Source organism: Manis pentadactyla, chromosome 12 (assembly GCF_030020395.1).
Source record: "Manis pentadactyla isolate mManPen7 chromosome 12, mManPen7.hap1, whole genome shotgun sequence".
Taxonomy (NCBI): domain Eukaryota; kingdom Metazoa; phylum Chordata; class Mammalia; order Pholidota; family Manidae; genus Manis; species Manis pentadactyla.
Window position 1 is genome coordinate 42,020,903 of NC_080030.1, and position 15,725 is coordinate 42,036,627.

At 39.7% G+C, this 15,725-nt stretch overlaps 1 protein-coding gene across 3 annotated transcripts in view; it reads right to left on the reverse strand.

Moving 5' to 3' along the window:
• The window catches only part of ESR1 (estrogen receptor 1), a 319,262-nt gene that overhangs the window by 31,644 nt on the left and 271,893 nt on the right, over positions 1-15,725 (reverse strand). For all 3 annotated transcript variants that reach the window (XM_036911872.2, XM_057489098.1, XM_036911871.2), the window contains exon 7: positions 37-170. In XM_036911872.2, the coding sequence (XP_036767767.1) occupies positions 37-170 (134 nt within the window). The remainder of the gene's footprint in view (positions 1-36; positions 171-15,725) is intronic.

The following is a 15,725-nucleotide window of genomic DNA, read 5'->3' on the forward strand; positions in this document are numbered from 1 at the left end:
AACCCAGCATTATATTCTCCCATGTTACTGACTCACCAGAATTAAGCAAAATAATGGATTTGAGGCACACAAACTCCTCTCCCTGGAGATTCATCATACGGAACCGAGATGATGTAGCCAGCAACATGTCAAAGATCTCCACCATGCCCTCTACACATTTTCCCTGGTTCCTGTGAAAACAGAACAAGAAAAAAGAAAAAAATATTAAAGGGCAGAAAAGTTTCCAGAAGACATGATAAAGTACACATTCATCAACAGCTACTGTTTCCAAATCTGTAACAAAAAAACTACAGCCCATTCTCTTCACAGAGTGCTTGAATTCTAGAAGGCAAGACAAAAAAAAGATTTTCCATTAATAAAACATTTTTCAGTTCAAATTCTTAGAAGAGGTGCATTTTTCAACCCCCAAATCTGCCATGTTAAGTACAGAGTTCTTCAACCTGCAGGTATTCAGAAATAATGAAGATTCAGGTCGATGGTTTTACTTATAAATATTTATTGATCTGCTACTATATTCTAGACATTGTGGTAGTTATGGAAATAAAAACAGGGCCTCTACTCTCAGTATGCTCATGGCCTTGAAATAATATAGTCAGGTCTGATTGACTTACATAAAGTGTTTTTTGAAGTACAAGAGAGTAGGTAGCATTTGAGCTTTGACAATTTAAGAAAATGTATAATTTCATCAAGCAGAGGTATTAAAGCATCCTTGGAAGAGAATACTAAACATGGAAAATAAGGGGCAGCATGAAAGAACATGGTGCAGTGTGCTGGAGGTAAGGAGATAGGAGATTAATCTGGGACAGAAAGAAAAGGTCAGGTGATAAAGGGTGTTCTACGTCATTATGAGAAGTTTAGACTTTTTCCTTGTATAACACAGCCTTGGAATCAAAGATTTATCATTTGTAGTTGCAACTATTAAATAAGCAAAACTGAAGGCCCATAACATGTCATATTTGACAAAGAAAATATTGTTATCATTTACATAGGGTTGTTGCCAAAGTTAAATGAGATCATACATGTGAAAGGAATTCATTCATCTTTTTTGTTCACAAGCTGAATTTGGGGCATGTTGTGCTCAAGTGGGACAGGAAGAAGTTAAAATATTCTATGAATATTCACACATATATTTGTGAAAATATAATTTAAAACTTGAACATTAAACACTTTTCCCAGCACTGTTTAGTTTTTTTATTTTTAATTAATATGTTTTAGAGTCCCTCATCAACTGCTTTTAACAGCTGCAGATTTTTTCACCAAACAAAATGTTATAATCCTATTGACTACTTCTTTTTTGGTTACAGTTTAGTTTGATTTCAAGTATTTTGCTGCTACAAACATTTCATGCAATGACTATCCTTATGTTTATGTCTTTGGACATATGTATAGATAGCTATAGAATAAATTCATAGAAGTAGAATTGCTTTATTGGAGGACTTACATATTTTAGTTGCAATAAATAGTTCAAATATTACTTCCAAAGAGCTTGTGTCAGTAGGCTGTTGGTAGGAGAATACATTGGTGTAAGCTCTTTCTCTGAGAACCTGCTCTTGTTCTTTGCCCACATTTTTCTACTGGATTATTAGTCATTTTCACATTGATTCTTAAGAGATCTTTATATAGTAGAGTAGCCCTTTGTTCTATGTTCTCTCAATGTTTTTTTAATGGTTTGCATGTTTTCCTTTTGATTTCTTTTCTGGTATTTTCTTCTGCAAAACAATTATTGCCTACTCAATTTGTCAAGCTTTTCATTTATGCCTTTAGAATAATATGTCTTGCTTGAAAAGGTCATTTTCCTTTCCAGTAATGTATAAAAAATTATCCTAAGTTTCCTTCTAGTATTGTTCCATGTTTTTATGTTTAAATCTTTGATCTTCTGGGATTTATTTTTTATAACAACTTTACTGAAATATAATCATATATTCAACCATTTAAAGCGAACAATTCAATGGATTTTAGTATATTCAAAGTTGTGCAACCATCATTTGGGATTTACTTTGGTGTAAGATGTGAGACAGGGATTCAGCTTAGTATTTTTCCCAGTCAGCGAGTTGGTTTTCATAACACTGTTTATGGAATAAACCGTCTTTTACACACTGACTTGAAATATGCTAGGTACCCTTTGATAAATTCATTTACTTCCTACAACTGTCCTCTAAGGTTAGTATTATTTTTTCCATTTTCCTAATGAGGGAATTAGGACTCATAACTGTTAAGTCAAGCCACACCACCTTGTACCAACAGTAAGATTTTTTTTTCTTCCTTTCTGCTTTACTTTAATTCATTCACAAAGATTGATTGAGGGCCCATTCTATACCAGTCTTTGTGTTGGAATTTGGGGTATAGAGAAGAAATCCATAGGCCTTATTATTAAAGTGATCCCGAACAGGGGCAAGACAGATAAGGAGAGAGAGAGAGACAGTACAATACAGAGGGACGCAGCCCACAAAAAAATACAGAAAGTCTCTTACAAGGCATGTCAGTCTCCCCAAATTTAACTCACATCAATATTGAAGCAGATGTCATCATATTCTCAGATAAAGGTAAATAACATTTTATATAAAGTGCTTAGAATGGTGTGTGGTTCACTGTAGCAGCAATATTTAACTATTAGCTATAGATATACTGATTGACAGATCCATAAATATCAAAGGATAGGTTGTCCTTTCAACCTCAAGTATCCAGAAAAATCACTGGCACCGTGCATTTTGCTTTGACTATGGAAATCAGGGTGCATGGAAGCTCTGTAGAAGTGGGGAGGAATCTTTAAAAGTTGTGTTGCTCAACAGGGGGAATGGTAACAGCGGTCATACCAAAAAGTGAGCTGGCTTTAAGCAGGGAGAACATATTAGAAGTTGAATTTTCTTGTCCTGCTGTTGAATTTTTTTAAGTATAGCACATTTTCTTTCTAGTGAAAAAATTAACGAGGATAGGGGAAAATGTTTGGAGGGTGAAGCTTTAAAAATAACAACTCATAGCCAAAATAGAGAAATGTTCCTTTCTCAGTATAAAGTCTCTGTTTACTTAACAGACTGCACACCGGCAGGGGAGGAAATCTCAGTGTGGGAGGGAGCCTGCGCTCACCTGCTGTGAGCAAAAGTTCAGTTCGGAAACTGAGAAAGTGGTGTCTTAACAATTCTCCTTTCTTCTCATCCCTTTTCAAAAGTCTCCCACAGTTTCCCATGAGAAGCTTGTTCTTAACTCTTCTGGCAAGAGTGTATTCTTCTCAGCCTCTTCGCACCGGATATCCTGTTATTTCTAACCAGCAGTTCCTACTGCTCGACAGCACAATGCTTGCTCTTCAGCACACATTACAAGCTATAGACCAAGCCCTTAGAGGTGGCACAAACCCCCAAGTCTCAATTCAGTTCTGGGTGTGTGTGTGCATGCGCTGTGTTCCTTCAGATGTGGAGTGAACATACATTAAGTATAAGTCACAGACATTATGAGAGGAAGAACCTGGGTCTTAACTTCCAGTGCAAACAGAAGTGCTTCATGTTTGCTGCTATGAGTCTCAACTTTGAAGCCCCCTGGGGAATATTCACTGCAGGGAAGCTGCAATTCTCTAAGCAGTGCTGGAAGAGCCTAGAAGAACTATGTGCTGATACCTTCCTAAGAATTAACTCACTATCCTTCCAATGGGAAAAGCTCACTTGGCCTAAACACTTTAACCAATCCACTATTTGTGTAACGAATACAAATAATATTTGTGAAAAAACTCTGATGGCCCTGATAATATTTCTATCAAATTACTAGCATTGTTGCCTGTGTGGAAATGAATGACTGATCACATGTGAGCTGATGGACCCATGATTTGTCACCCAAAGATCAGATACAAATCTATGGGCTCTTTGAAGGTTGTACACACTTGTCACCTGCACAACACAAAGGAACCCTTTACTGTCCACTGAGGTCCTTACACATTGGGGTCAGGGCTTCATTTGTCAAAGTCCTGCTGAACTCTTCCATACCAACCTCAAGGAGCCAATCAGACTCTAGCACTTAACTCAGTTTCAGAGGGAACAGATAAAACAACAGCATCGGAAATGGGGCGATTACTAAGAATGTGTGGAGGTAACACCACCACACTAAGATTAGGCTGAATCCATGAGGTCCTGCTCCCAAGCCTGAGAAACACATAGGGGACGGGGGAGCAAGATTTATCTTTAAAGGAAGCACAGCTTCAGTTGCACATCAGGAGGAGTTTACCAAGCACACCACCCCATGACTCCCACTGTGAGATGTGACAGTCTGCAGCCATGAACTCCTCCACTGATTACATGGGTCATGTTCAGAGCACCTCAGAACACCTTGTGGGGAAACCTTGTTCTGCACAATACCCACTTCAAAGCAGTCCATTTGTACTTAAGTGATGGGGAAGGAATAGCACTGGAAAGAACAAATGCTCATGGCACACCCTGGATGTTTCTCCTCTATGAAAAGGAAAGCCTGTTTTTCAGAGGCCCTTAGGCACCTGTCCCTCTACATGGAAAATAAAGAGCCCCGGTGAGGGAGTACAGATCAAACCTGCATTGGTATATCTCCAAAAATAATGTTACAAAATGTTGTTTCCCTATAGTCTTTCTTTATATAAAAGGGCACTGATAGAGGGAAACAGAAAACCCACATCAACATAAGACATTTAATTTAGCTGTCTTGAAAAAAATACAATGTATTTAGAAAAAGTTTACAAATGTCAGTACAAAAGGTAACAAATTAAAATCAATAGGTTTTCTTGTATTTAAAGTTTTAATTGTATTTAAAAACTTCTGTATCTGTGGTGCTACAAAATCAGCCCACACTCTGAAGTCTTGTGACTCCATAAATATTTATAATGTGAAGAGGTTTACATATACAACTCTTCGGCATGTAGAACAAAATGCTGAAGATGGCAAATTATAAGCAAAATATCTTGGAAGATGCAAGACTTGAATGGCTGTATCTCCAAGAGGAATACTCGACTTGAAAGTGGTTAAAACTCTGGAGTCCCACCGCCTTCAAACCTTCATGTGTCTACGTACCAAGCATGAAACATCGAACCAGTTACTTAAACTCCATGTGCCTGAATGAGCATATAGAGCAAATCACCGACATCGGACTGGAAGTTGAATAAGAAAAAGCTAAGGTATAGGGATATGGTGGCTGTTCATTCCAGCAGTTTAGCCTCTGTGATTCAATAAAGGAATTGGTACTGGAAGTGGGGCCCTGCCAGCAAAATGTTTACTCCCTTAATGTCAAATAACAAGACACAGATACAACAAGCTAGAGAACCCTGTTGCCACACTGCAAAATATTTGGCAACACCTCGGTCTGAAATAACTTGGAAGGCAGAACACATTCCTGGGGAAATGGACAGAAAGAGTCAGGGGGATGGTGTGTGGCAGACACTAGAGCTGCCTTTGTAAGGTGTTCCAAGGAGGAGGTGAACTCAGGTAAGAACGGAACGGTTCACAAGCAGAGATGGAAGGAAATGGGAAAACCCCAAAGATAAATAATCTTACAAGTTTGGAAAAGCCAGCTGCTTCTGGCCATGAAATATTAAGAGATGAAATCAATGAGGATTCTGAGTATGAAAGGTCCAGTAAGACTTTGTTTACAAAGTAACTAGTGTGCAGAACACCTCAGGTGGTGAAGGATGACACCTTTAGGGTGCTACCTCCCCATCCAAGACTGTTGTTCCAAATAGCTTCAAGGTGGTCAGCAGGAAATCATGAGGGAGAGGCCAAAGCCAAAGAAACAAGAGCATCAGAATTGAGACTTGAAAAGTCTAGGAAAAGACTTTGGGTGTGGTTACAAGCAGATGGGAATGACAAGAGCAAATAGAATAGAAGCCTACTATTTTTATCTTTTTTGAGACAGCTGTACTGCCAAAGAAATCACACACCTGAACTTAAAACAAAGCTTTTCTGTTTTCAAGCCCCCAGCCCTAAACTTTTAGCTACTCAACACAGTAAAAGTTTATTTCGTACTCATCCCACTGTCCATTGTAGCCACCTTCTCCGGTAGGTGACATTCCCATTCAGGGTCCCCTTATCTGATTCCAGAGGTCCCTGAAGTGTCCTTGACTCAGACAGTAGGTCGGGAACAGGACGGGGCAGGCCCACAGTGTGAACCAGCAGGAAGGGCTCGGAACACCACGTCGCTCACTGAAAGGACGAGCTTCTCACCACTCGCTCCACAGATGGCCAAGGAGGATAGTGGAAGGTAAGAACCTGCCAGGTGAGGCCAGGGTTTATGGAGAACAGTGGAAAGCTCATTTCTCCCAGGCAGCAAGTTTAGGGACTAACTGAAGAATGTTCAGGCCCCGCAGAGTAGAAGCCTCCTCCTTCTGCCCAGTAGGATTTCCTAACTGGCATGAAAGGGTGACACGGAGTCACCCTTCTTCTCAATGGGAGCCGTTCCTGCAGTTACTTTGCCCTTCCTTCCACCCCGGACATGATGTGTGTTTGTGGGTTGAGGCTGCCCAGAGGGCAGGAGCCACACGGTGCTGCATGGAGGGGACTGCACCTGCTGAGAGGTCTGGGCCCACAGACTGCAGCTGGGCAAAGTGGCTGCATGCGACTTTGAATCATTTCCCTTGGGGAAAAACAGTGTTCCTGAACAGGAAGCACGGTATTTCGTTCAGACAAATGGCAGAGGAGGAGCCAAGCTATCAGGTTGGAAGCTCAACAGGAAAGGACATGGATGGGAGGGGCTGGAGGGGGAGAGAAGGAGAGAGACATGGAAGCAGGTGAGTGCAGTCTCCACACCAGCATAGCAGAAGGAAGGCCTTTTCTCACTTGAGAATAAGAAACAGTGTGAAAAGAGAGGAATTCTGCAGAGCCACTATTAGAAATTCTGCCACCTCAGATTGTTTAGTAATGGGGAAGTGATATTATTTGCAGAAAATATGGGAAGGTAGATTGAGGCTGGAGACGTAGGACACAGGAGGGAACTGTAAGCACAGTTGGGACCCTGGAACTGGGTAAGGCTAAGGATTGCCCTTGGATTCCTGGCCTTGCCCAGTCTTTTCAAGTACATTTCCTACTGCTTCTCTCGCAACTTACACCACACAGGGCTTCTGAACAAAAGCAGCCTCTCCACAGCCCCTCTCAGGATGCTCTGTTCGGATCACCACTCCCACCCTACCCCCTGCTGCTCTGGGATATCTTATCTTATCTTTCAAGGCTCAGATAGGTTTCTCCTCTTCCAGGAAGGTTTCTCTGACAGTCTACCATTTTATACCAGGTTATATTCCTTTCCTTGATCTGAGACTATCCTTTTTATCAGAGGTCAGTAAAATTGTTTGGGTAATACCTAAGGGTAGATATTTTAGACTTGGTAGGCCATACAGTCTCTGTTGCTTCTTCTCAGCTCTTTTTATTGGGAAAATAGCCATAGACAATATATAGCCGATGTGCATAACTGCATTCCAATAAAACTTTCTTTACAAAAGCAGTAGCAGAGTGGATTTGGCCTATGAGCCATGCTTTGCTTACTCATGCTGTATACATTGTTCTACATTCAGTGAAGTTACTGAGCGCCAACTATGTGCCCATGTTATGAATGTAATGATGAGCAGGAACGTGCCCGCCTCAAGAGGAACTTACAATCTATTTGGGAGGCAGATACTTAAAAAGATAAGAACAGAAAAGAAGAAAAAGGGAATAATTAAATAAATTAATGGGTGCTACAAAGGGAAAGAAAACTAGGTGCTAGGGTAATGATAAACAGGGAGCCATATGTGGGAGAGAAGATTGAGATGTCTGTGGGATATCCAACTAGATCTTAAGATCTGAAACTCAGAAAAACCTCTGGGTCTGGATTTTGAGCTTTGGGGGCTTCCGGGGAAGTAGGTGAGGGCAGAGAGAGAGCAGCAGACAGCATCCCAGGGGAGCGCTGCCTCAAGGAAGATGGGACGCCACAGGCATGCGGAGGAGCAGCTGGGGGTGCCACGAAGAAGCAGAGAGGAGATGTCAAGAGGCACAGAATGATCTCTAAATGAAAGGCTAGAGAAGTCAAGGAAGATAGGATCAGTGTGTGGGCCCGAGCAACATGATATCCTGGCTTTTTCTAGCAGTGCTGGGTAGCCTGGGGATGGAAGTGAGCATGACCCAAGGTAGAAGACTGACACTTTAGGCATGGAACAAAGTTAAGAGGAGACAGGCTCTAGAGAGTAGTTTTGCAATGACTGAGTATGGAACTTAGAATGGAACAGGAGGAAAATGAAATCAGAAAATTGTAATCAAAGAATAGGAGGTGTTAAGTACCAAGAATAAGGCGTAGGTCCAGTAGGAATATGGGATAGGGGAAGTAGAAGCTGTCGAGAATATATCCCGGAGAGAGAGCTTCCAATTTAAGATGTTGCAATGGTAGAGTTCCAAGGGGCATCTAACAGAGAAGAAACCAAGTAACTAAAATGTAGAGCCTTAAGAACACTAAGACCAAGGCTCGTATCATCCTAAGAAAGCACAATATTAAATGGCTGATTAAGAATTGACAAAAGGTCTGTTTTGAAAAATCACCCAGGGTGCATTGTTTATGACTCTTGAAAGACCTCCCAAATTTGAGGTCTTTTCCTCTGAAGACTATTCTGAACTGCAATGGCTTGAAGGCTCAAAGAACAGACTCAGTGAATTCGCTGGGAGAGCGTCTCTCTCTCTCTCTCGTGCCCAACCTTCCCCTCTGCGCACCTGGTAACACGTTAACCTTGTGGTGTTGAGCCAAATTCTGTGCTTTATTTGTTAGTGTGCCCTGACTCACCAGGTATATGTCAAGGCAAATGAGCTAAAAGTATATGACAATAACTAGCAAAAATGTCATCCCTCTTAAAAAGGAGAGTATTTAGGTAGAGAATTACAGGGAACATGGAATAAAATAAAATACCAATAGGAGGAATTTTAAGGATATGGCCAGAAGATCATCTTTTTAAGAGTTATTCTGAGCAAAAGAAGTTTAAAAGCCATGTTGCATGATTCATTTAGAAAGACTGGATTTCAGGTGGAAAGACTGGATTTCAAGTGGAATGACTGTGGGTCCAGTTCCTTCGAGAAGAGATGCTGAGGCTGAAAGCCAGTGCCGTCCTCGCTGAGGATTTAAGGGATGAATGCACAGAGCCGTTTAGCAGCCTTTTACAAATGTGAAGTTCTCAGAAGGTGCATTCCTAGGCAGGCAGACCTTGCTGAAGAAGCTGGGCAGCATGAGTGTAGGGAAGAAAGTTTTCAGCTCTCTGTTCTTCTTGGCTGAAATCCAGACTTAGCTTTGCTGCTCTTGTTTTCACATGAAATGTAAGGGAATCGACCGAGAGAAAGCAGTCAGCATCGGGGCCCAGTAAATGGACTTCCAATAAAAGGAGAAAAAAATCCAAAGATTCTTTTAGTATAATGAAGTCCATGCTCATTGAAATCAAAGAAAGGAGTGAGTATTTGTCTTATTTCTCTCAAGATATTTTTAGCTGAAGGAAAAAGTCATTCTCCTTCAGACTTGCCTTGCTGAGGTATTAACTCACTGAATACTGACATATGGAAGTGGCTTCCATAGGTTATGAGGCCATCTGCATACATCCAAAACTCTATATCCAACCCCTTCAAGAAAGAAGGCCCTACCCATGCCTTCCAAAGCTCTGCCACAAGGCCTAGAGGAACTTATTATTATAGTCTCCAAGGGTGAGCTTCAGCTTTCTAAGGGTTATTGTAAGCTTACCTCCAATTCTAGTGACAGAGAACAGATAATTGATACACCTATTACTTATTCAGAGGACTCAGACCCTCTTTATTCAGGCCTGTGCAAATTGTTGTCATAATAATGGTATCGGAAACATTAGACTGACCTATCTAAAAAATGTGTCTGGATATATTAGCTTCAAACACTTAAGTTATCTACTGTTCAGTTATGTTTATTAAGCTCTCTGTCTTACAGGAGTAAGATTCTAGGGCTCTTTGCCATGTACTTTTCTCACATCAGGAGGCTGACAGCCAAAAGAGTTTTTAAGCTATGAAATATTTTTTAATAAATAGAACAAGACTTAACATGCACACTTTTCATATACTTTTGGGTGCTAAAGTGGTACAAAAGGAGGTTAGAGTTGGTTATTACAGATGCTTCTGTCAAAATGTGGACAACACACTTTGGGGTTTGAATGGTTTACCAAAGGGAGATTGAATTCTGCACTTCTATAGATAATGATACACTTGAGTTTGCTTGTTTTGTGTGTATAGTTTAAGAGCTAAAGTAAGTCTCTAGAGGAAAATTCTCTAATGGTTGTGTCAACTCAACTATCCAGCTGAGAAGAGATTCAATTAATCTTTTAAGATAACGACATCAAGTATATAAAACTTAAGGAAGAATGCTTCTGTTATTCACTTTTCATTTGGGTATTTGGGAATTACATAGACAAAGCAACTAGGTAGTTTTTCTCCACTGTACTTAGATGAGAAGATTCTGTTAATGGGATTGGAGGCAAACGAGTGAACACAGAGGGCCATGTTTGTCCTGGAAAACAGGGTCTCTACTTTTGATAAACCAATCATTGTCTCTCTCTAAAGAAAATATGATTAACGCTTCATTTCTACATTAGCTCAATTATAGTTGTTCACTATTTTTTGAGCCCACTATTTTATTCCAGATTCTGTGCTATAACTTAAAGACCAACTTCATTCATTCATTCCTTTACTCATTCACTAAATACTTACTGAGTCGGAATCTGCTATGTTCCAGGCACTAAGTGTTGAGGATATGATAATACTGCCCTCCTGCAGTACACAGGTAAGGTAGACAGATATTAAACACACACACATATTCACCAATAAAATAAAACAAACCACTAACTGTGACAAATGCCAAGAAGGAAGAGGACAGGGTCTTATGAGACAGTAGAATAAGGGAACTATCTTAGGTAAGAGGAAATGTGGGTGTCTTTGAGGAGGTGATATTTAATCTGAAACCTAAAGAACTAGGAGTTAGCCAGGAAAAGAATTGGGAAGGATGTACCAAAGAGAGAGATGCGTGCATAGGGTTTGGAAATAAGAAAATGCTTGATGAGTTTGAAAAATTAAAAGAAGGTCAACATCCTGGAAGTCTGGAACTTTGTGACCCCAGGCCCAGGTGGTCCTGGATGAGACAGAAGAGTCAGCAGCAGAAACACAGCTCCTCAGGCTTTGATCAGGGAGAATTTAAGATTAGAGTGACCAAGACTTGTGTTTCTTAAAGGTCAGACTTCCAGGGAGACTATTTCTTCAAGTCTTCATAAGTTCCATTCAAGTGGCAGAGGCAGAAAAGAGTCAAATAAATACACAAACAAGATAATCTCCAATTTTGGTAAGTGCTTTTAGGAAATAAAACAAACAGCAGCAGGCAAGCTGGTAGAGGGCCAACTTTAGCTTGTCCTTGAGGAGGTGATATTGTAGCTGAGGCCTGAGTGACAAGATATTTTGAGGTATCACAGACTCCATATTTTAGAAGAGGAGTCTTTTAAGTGTTTTTCATTAGGATAAGAAGTAGAATGAGGTAGTCATTGGAATGGTCGGTTTGAAGGCTCGGAAAAGTGTTCTGGCTTTGAAATCCAGTGAGGAAGACCCACAAATGCCAAGCAGCGTGCGCAACACTCCAAGAAACTGGAATTGAAAAAGCAGAATTGGAAGTAACCCGAACACTACCGTCCTCTGAGAATCTCCAGCCTTTTAATGCTAAAGTTGGAACTGTAATCATCAGGAGAATAAAGGCTTTCCCTGGAAGCCAGTTCATAAGCAAGGCCCATAAATAGAGCCAGGACCTCTTAGCTCACATTTGAAACAATCTTGTTTTATTTATTGAACACATTCTTCTTTAATGTTTATCACTCTTTCAGAGTTCTTCTGCCTCCTTCCTTCTTTTTGTCATTTTTTTTTAATGGACATTCTTTACCTTGAGTTCACCATGTAATTTCTACTCCCTAAATTTATTTCATGCTTCTCAATCTAAATTTTTGTCAAATAAAAATAGGGATATAAAGCAAATATCTATTTGAAGAAGGGCAAATGATACTGAAAACTCTGCCAATTTGCTAGGGGGAGTGGATATGCATCTGCCAAGTTATTGGCATTTGATTTTTGAAGTCCTTACATTTAGGCACTGTTTTAGAAGTGTATCTTTAAATTTTTCTTTTCATTATGCTAAAAGCTGGAAAGCGCAGTAATCCTGTATTGTGCAGCAATAGGTACCATGTCACTAGTAAAAGGCACTGTACCAGAAGGAATAGATGTGTGTTCTCGTACGTACTCTGTCAATTAATGGTTGTGCAACTCTGAGCAAGTCACTTGACCATTCTTTAATTCCATTTCCTCATCTGTAAACAAGGAGGCCAGACCAAATCAATAGTATTCAAACCATCTGTAGAAGTGGTATCCTTATTAAGTAAAATAATATGTCACACTCCAATTATAAAACAGAACAAAGTACATCTGTTTTGGATGAACTGAGAGGTGTCCCAGAGACCTACAGCTTCTACCTTCCTTTAAGGCAACCCCTTAGTGACCATCTTAGACCCACAGAAGACAATTTGAAAAGCATTGCCCTAGGTCTTAAATGCTGAGCTCTAAAATAAGGACTCAGTGACTTCATATGTGCAAATAGAATGTCTCCAAAATAATACTTCACAGAGTCAATACTCTGTAGACTTACTAACATCTACAAAAAGGTTCACTCATCCTCCATACTAAATTCTACTTTTGCTGACCAAACTTCTTAGAACACTTATTCTTTTCTTAGCACCAACAAAATCTTATAGGCTCGATCATGGTGCAACTTAGCTCCACTACCAACCCTAACAATAGTAATATAATAACAATGAAAGATGACAGTGATTCAGTTCTCATTGTGTGCCAATAAGTGTGGTCTAAATACCTGACATCTACTCATTGAATCCTTTATAAAACTCCATGAGAGAGATACTGGTATAATAGAAAAGAAATTGAGGGCCACAGAAGTTGAGCTACTGCAAAAGTCAGTGGCCAACCTGCAGTCTGGCTCCAAAGCCTAGGCTCTCAGACAGCACGGGGCGACCCCTCCACAGCCATCTCCATCCCCAGTTAGCTTCCGTGTGCTTTAGTCTCTGCTGTGCCCCATCCCACACTCAGCCCTTCTAAGAGGCCTATCTGGGACTTCTCTTGCACCCATGTATCTGAACATGAGGATGGAGAACCATCTCTGGTAGATTTCTAAGCTACTGCTGTGCTGAGACTTCAAAAAGCCCTACAATTCTTTTAAATAGGTTCCAGTGTTTGTTCAGTGGTCAGGAACATGGTGCCAGTCCTGGAACTAAGCCTTGGAAACTTGGTACCATATACATGGATTGAAGATTCCACCGGACTTCGAGCCTTTTCCTGTGCCTTGGAAGTGAACTATTTGTCTGCCCACAGTGAACAACCCTTCTGCTTCTCCATCTACCACTCCCCACTGCCGTTCCCTCCAAGATCAGGCCTGCACCAAGTATATACCCATAAACAGCATTTATTACCTCTATCCCTCATGTAACTGTCTTTTCCCCATAATAGATTATAAACTTTCAGAAGACAGGTTTGCCTGCCTTGTTTTTCTCTATATTCCTAATGCCTAGGAAAATGTTGACATTAATACTCAACATTACTTACTAATGGCAGAGTGAAAAAGCATTGAAATTGGAGTGAGAAGTCTGGATTCCTGCCACTAACTAGCCTTGTGACTAATCATAAGCAGCTACTTTAACACTTATTAAACCTCATTTGCCCCAGAGGGAAGATAACCATTATAATGTCTGTCTCAATATCCCCAAAGTGCTGTATCAAGGATAAATGAAAGAATATGTAGGATAGCACATTATAAACCGTAAGTATGACACATGTTGTAGAATTACCATCAGTTAAAATTTACCCTCATTTTCTAGAATGGTTGACTGTAGGGCCTTTTTAAAACAATGCAGTCTAGGAGAGGGAAATGAAATAGCTAATGAGTGCTTATTAAGTAAAAATTGAGAAAAACATACTGAATTTCATCAACAGCAAGGTTCAACATCACTCATACAACTTCAAAGGCCAGATGAACCTATTCTGCTCCAACCAGAGTCACGTGAACTGGCATTTTCAGGACAGAAACAAGAAATATCTATGTGTTCTCTATGGATAAAGGTGTCTTCTCATCAGACTCATCATACAGAACAATGTTGTAGCTTTTGTATTTTTGTTCATTTGTTTTTATGACCTCTCTCTCTCTTTTGTACTCTTCTACTTAGTAAATATTTCCAAGGCTTCAGGCCATAGTATATGTAGAAATTATGTCTTTAGTCTAACAGAATAACACTAAACAGGACCAATGTCATTGCTCTAATTTACTAGAAACTTCTTTAAGAAACTAAACTGGGGATCAAAATATAATCCTACCATTTCATCAGTGATTAGCATTACAGCATATTGGTCTGGAAAGAACTAGTAAACAAAACAGGAGCCCATTTCTGGGTTTTTGGAAAAACATTTTTGTCTTTTCTTCCCCCCCACCAATATGTTCCCAAGGACTTCAGGCTGCACTCTTACCCACCAGGCCTCAATGATGGTTAAAATTGATTCTGAACCAAGGTAAATGGGGTTCCTCCCACAGGCCTGGAGAGCTCCAGTCTGCAAAAAGCTCATGAAGCCCTCGAAGCAGCATGCTCCTCTTCCACCCACATTTTATTGAAATGCTTTTGGGTCTTATTGTGTTGTGATTACATACTATAGAAAACTCAACCAACATCTATTTCAAGGACTAGGTCCATGACTCTTACTAAAACATTTCAATTCCATTTTCCTGAACATACAACCTCTAAATGGACCTGTGAGGGCCCTCCATAAGTATTTCCATTTCCCATTTCAGAAAACTTAAAGTGATGCATGTTTCTGACTTAGCAGATGATGGATGTAAAGGGTATGCCATTGTAAGCTGTTTAGCTTATTGTCCTTCCTTACTACATTTTCAACATAATATTTGGTTCATACAAAAGAATATGGATATATATTGACTCTAAGTCAAGAGAGTGAAGAAGGAAAAGATTTCAATCTATGTATTCAAAAAGATATACCATGTACCTGAGAGAGCCAATCTAAAATATTTTTAAAGCATAACAATTTATAGCAATAAATACCCATTTCTCTAGAAACTTATCTTCTTTAAATTTTTCTTTATGAAAGTTGCTAATTTTAGAGAGATCAACTTTAACAATGTTTCTTTTATGGTTAGAACATTTTGTGCCTTAAGACATAATTCCCAATCCTGAGACAGATATTTTTCTCCATCTTCTTATAAAAATTTTAGCTCTGTCTCTCAGTTTAAGTCCTTCACTCATCTGGAATTAATTTTTCATATGCTATGAAGTAGATTCAGATTTCTTTTTTTTTTCCTAAGTAGATAACCAATTTTCTCAGGACCATTAACACAATGGTTCTTCCTTTCTTTCTCAGTTTCAATGCTCTACAGTAGGTTAGCTGCTTATAAATGCCAGTTTCTGAGTTCTCTTTTCTGTTATTTGCCAGTGTGCTTATTTCTATGCCCACACCACATTGTCATGATTGTAACAGCTTTTTGACCTTATATCTTAATTATTATAGTTTTTTACCCAATCTCCTCATCTTAATTTCAGTCTCCAGAGCATTTGGCTATATTTGGTCTTTGAGCTCTACCATATAAATGAACTCAGGACTTTTGATTGGAAATTCCCTGAATTTACAGATCCATTTGTGGAGAATTCATACATTTTTAACAAT